Genomic DNA, 3,020 nt, shown 5'->3' on the forward strand with positions numbered 1-3,020 from the left:
AAAAACAGGGCTGCCACGGCCAACACGCTCTGTACTCTGCCTTGCCTGCTCATCTCTTACAGTGGCTCTCAGTAATGTGCCCAGTATTACCCAAGAACCCCAAGGAGTCGGGTTTGAAAGCCAGTGATTACAACTAGGCAGTAATCTGAGACTTCTTGTACAGTAATGATAGGAAAACCTGCGGGATGACACCTGGTCCAGAAGCACAGCTGCCCAACACTTAAGCATTTCTTAGTCTGGAGGGCACCATCTGCCAAGTCATCTTACTGCGATTCAAACCACAAAACCTACACAGTTGATGCTGATCAGTCATCTGTTAGCCATTTTTTTCCCTTAAGTACTGGTCACTTAACTAGAAAAACTTAAAACTTACAAAACAAGAATTGATCCAAGAGGGCAACAGGTGAAAGAGAAAACCAGTGCCCCAGGGCTCCAGCTGCAAAGCCTCTGATGAGAATACGGGCTGAGAGTCAGGAAGAGGGATGGTGTTATGGGGCATGTACAGTGGGCAGTTGCTGGGAGGCCTTTTAACTCAGCAGGGAACCCATGCTCTGGGAAGGTTATCACAGGCAGCTGCTACCTTGTGTGGTCCCACCTGACAGTTTAAAAGGTTTATTCAAGTGCCCTGTTTTTTGACTTCTATGGTGTATCTTTAAAAGAAAGTACCCTGTTCATGGCCACAAGGTTTATGAAAGTGCCTTGCATAAGCAGACAGTGGTGGGCAGCTGGTGCATTCAGTGCACTGTGACTTTGGTACCCTGGGGCGACTGTGACCAGTGTCCAGACGGGAGGCTGCCCTGACTGACGCTCCTTCCACCACTGGCACCACCTGGCTCTAACTTAAGCAGGCCACCCCTGCAAAGACCCCAGCTGGATCCTCGGCTTCCCTTACCTATCTTGGAAGAGACGCAGAGCTTCATGTGCCCAAATCCGAATGAGGCCTTCAACAGGCAGGGTCTCCAGAGGTCTCAGTGCTTCGAAGATGCCTCTCACCCACCTAGTCATTTCACGGGGTGAATAGATATAGTGAGGTTGTGTATCCTGGGTGAATCTCTCCTATGGGAATGAGAAAAATGGAAGTTACATGTCAATATCGTAGGACACAGAGAAGTGGTCAAAAGGTAAAATGCGGCAAAATATGTTTACATTAAAGAACCCAGACCCTGAAATATTTAAGAAGATAGCTGGACATGGTGGCGGGCGCCTGTAGTCCCAGCTACTAGGGAGGCTGAGGCAGGAGAATCGCTTGAACCCAGGAGGCAGAGCTTGCAGTGAGCCGAGACTGTGCCAGTGCACTCCAGTCTGGGCAATAGAGCGCGACTCCGTCTCCACGAGTAAACAATGTTGGAACAACTGGATAATCGTCCAGAACAAAGTTAGATTCAAGCTGCTCACTTTATGCTGAAATACATTTTATTTCATGATTTAAACATTTAAACAATGAAACTACAAAAAATCCTTCTGAAAATGCTTAAAATTAAAAGCAAATTAAATACTGCGAAAAAGCATCTGCCACCTATGACAAGCAAGCTGTCCCAAAGCATGAAGAGCGAGGGAGACACAGCAGGGCGGTCGGCGGCTCCCACTCATGCCCGCAGCCAGCGCTCCATGGGAGGCTCAACAGAGAAATGCCAACAGCAACGACGAGAGTCATTGCTCACCAAATGGGCAACGACATTTTTGTTAATGACTCTTTTTTAAATGTTGCAGAACACAGGGAAGCAGGTGCTGCTGGTGGGAGTGTAGCTGGTCCCACCATCCTGAGAGCAATCTGGCAGATACGCAGCCTTTCTATACATTTAGAAACTGCACAGCCTCTGTTCTCATCATCTACACATACATACGCACGTATCGGATAATGATCTACACATACATACGCACGCATCGATAATGACCTACACATACATACGCACGCATCGGATAATGATCTACACATACATACGCACGCATCGGATAATGATTAAACATGGAAATGGCAGCAGTCTTAGTACCTGCAGAGAAAAGTGACTTTGAAGACAGACCCTGGAGAAAGTCTCTCGGCTCGATAACATCTCTGAATAAAGTCCAATCTTTTTTAACAGAGTTCTCATTTTTTTTTTGAGATAGGGTCTCACACTCTACCACCCAGGCTGGTGCAGTGGCACAATCACGGCTCACTGTAAGCTCTGCCTCCAGGTTCAAGCGACTCTCCCACCTCAGCCTCCTGGGCAGCTGAGACTACAAGCATGCACCACTACGCCCCCCTATTTTTTGTACTTTTTGTAGAGACAGGGTTTTGCCATGTTGTCCAGACTGGTCTCAAACTCCTGGGCTCAAAGGATCCACCCACTTCAGCCTCCCAAAATGCTGGGATTAAGGGTGTGAACCACCACACCTGGCCAACAGAGTGCCTTCATTATGAGAGGAAAACAATTTCTGGAAGAGCAAAGAAACCCTGCGTACCTGAGACATGGTGTAGAACTCCACCATGGCAGCAGTGAGCGGCTCCGCGTATGTCCGCAGGGATGGAATGAGCCTCAGCATGGCGCGGTTGAAGGTGCCGTAGATCTGTGTGAGGGAGGCGGGGCCCGGGTAATCCACATACACGACAGGCACGTGACGCAGGAACCTGTGCACAGACAGCCCAGCTCAGCGCCCCTCCCTGACAGCGGCTCCAGGGAAGGGGCAGTGTGCCAGTGGAGTCGCCCTGCCAGGGCCCTGTCTGGAGGTCGCTTCCTAACCCAGCTATGCAGATTTGACATCAGTGTTAGCTGAGATCACACACACACTGCTCAGGCTTGGGGTCCGACACGTAACAGTCGATGGAAAACACTTGAAAAAGAAACCAGCAAAGATGAGAAAATAACCAAGGCTTATTTCAGCCTCATCTTGGCTCTACAGATGAGTCTGGAGCAGTTCTTCACTACCAAGAGATCAATGCTTTCATTTTATTTAATTTTATGAGATGAAGTCTTGCTCTGTCGCCCAGGCTGGACTGCAGTGGCGCGATCTCGGCTCACTGCAAGCTCTGCCTCCCGGGT

At 49.1% G+C, this 3,020-nt stretch overlaps 1 protein-coding gene across 1 annotated transcript in view; it reads right to left on the reverse strand.

Annotated features, from left to right (window-relative positions):
* DYNC1H1 (dynein, cytoplasmic 1, heavy chain 1) overlaps positions 1-3,020 on the reverse strand; it is a 100,611-nt gene that overhangs the window by 42,251 nt on the left and 55,340 nt on the right. The window contains 2 exon segments of the mRNA XM_011991795.1: positions 2,443-2,608; positions 2,769-2,811. Coding sequence (XP_011847185.1) covers positions 2,443-2,608; positions 2,769-2,811 — 209 coding nt within the window.

This window comes from Mandrillus leucophaeus, unplaced genomic scaffold (genome assembly GCF_000951045.1).
Source record: "Mandrillus leucophaeus isolate KB7577 unplaced genomic scaffold, Mleu.le_1.0 Scaffold4, whole genome shotgun sequence".
Taxonomy (NCBI): domain Eukaryota; kingdom Metazoa; phylum Chordata; class Mammalia; order Primates; family Cercopithecidae; genus Mandrillus; species Mandrillus leucophaeus.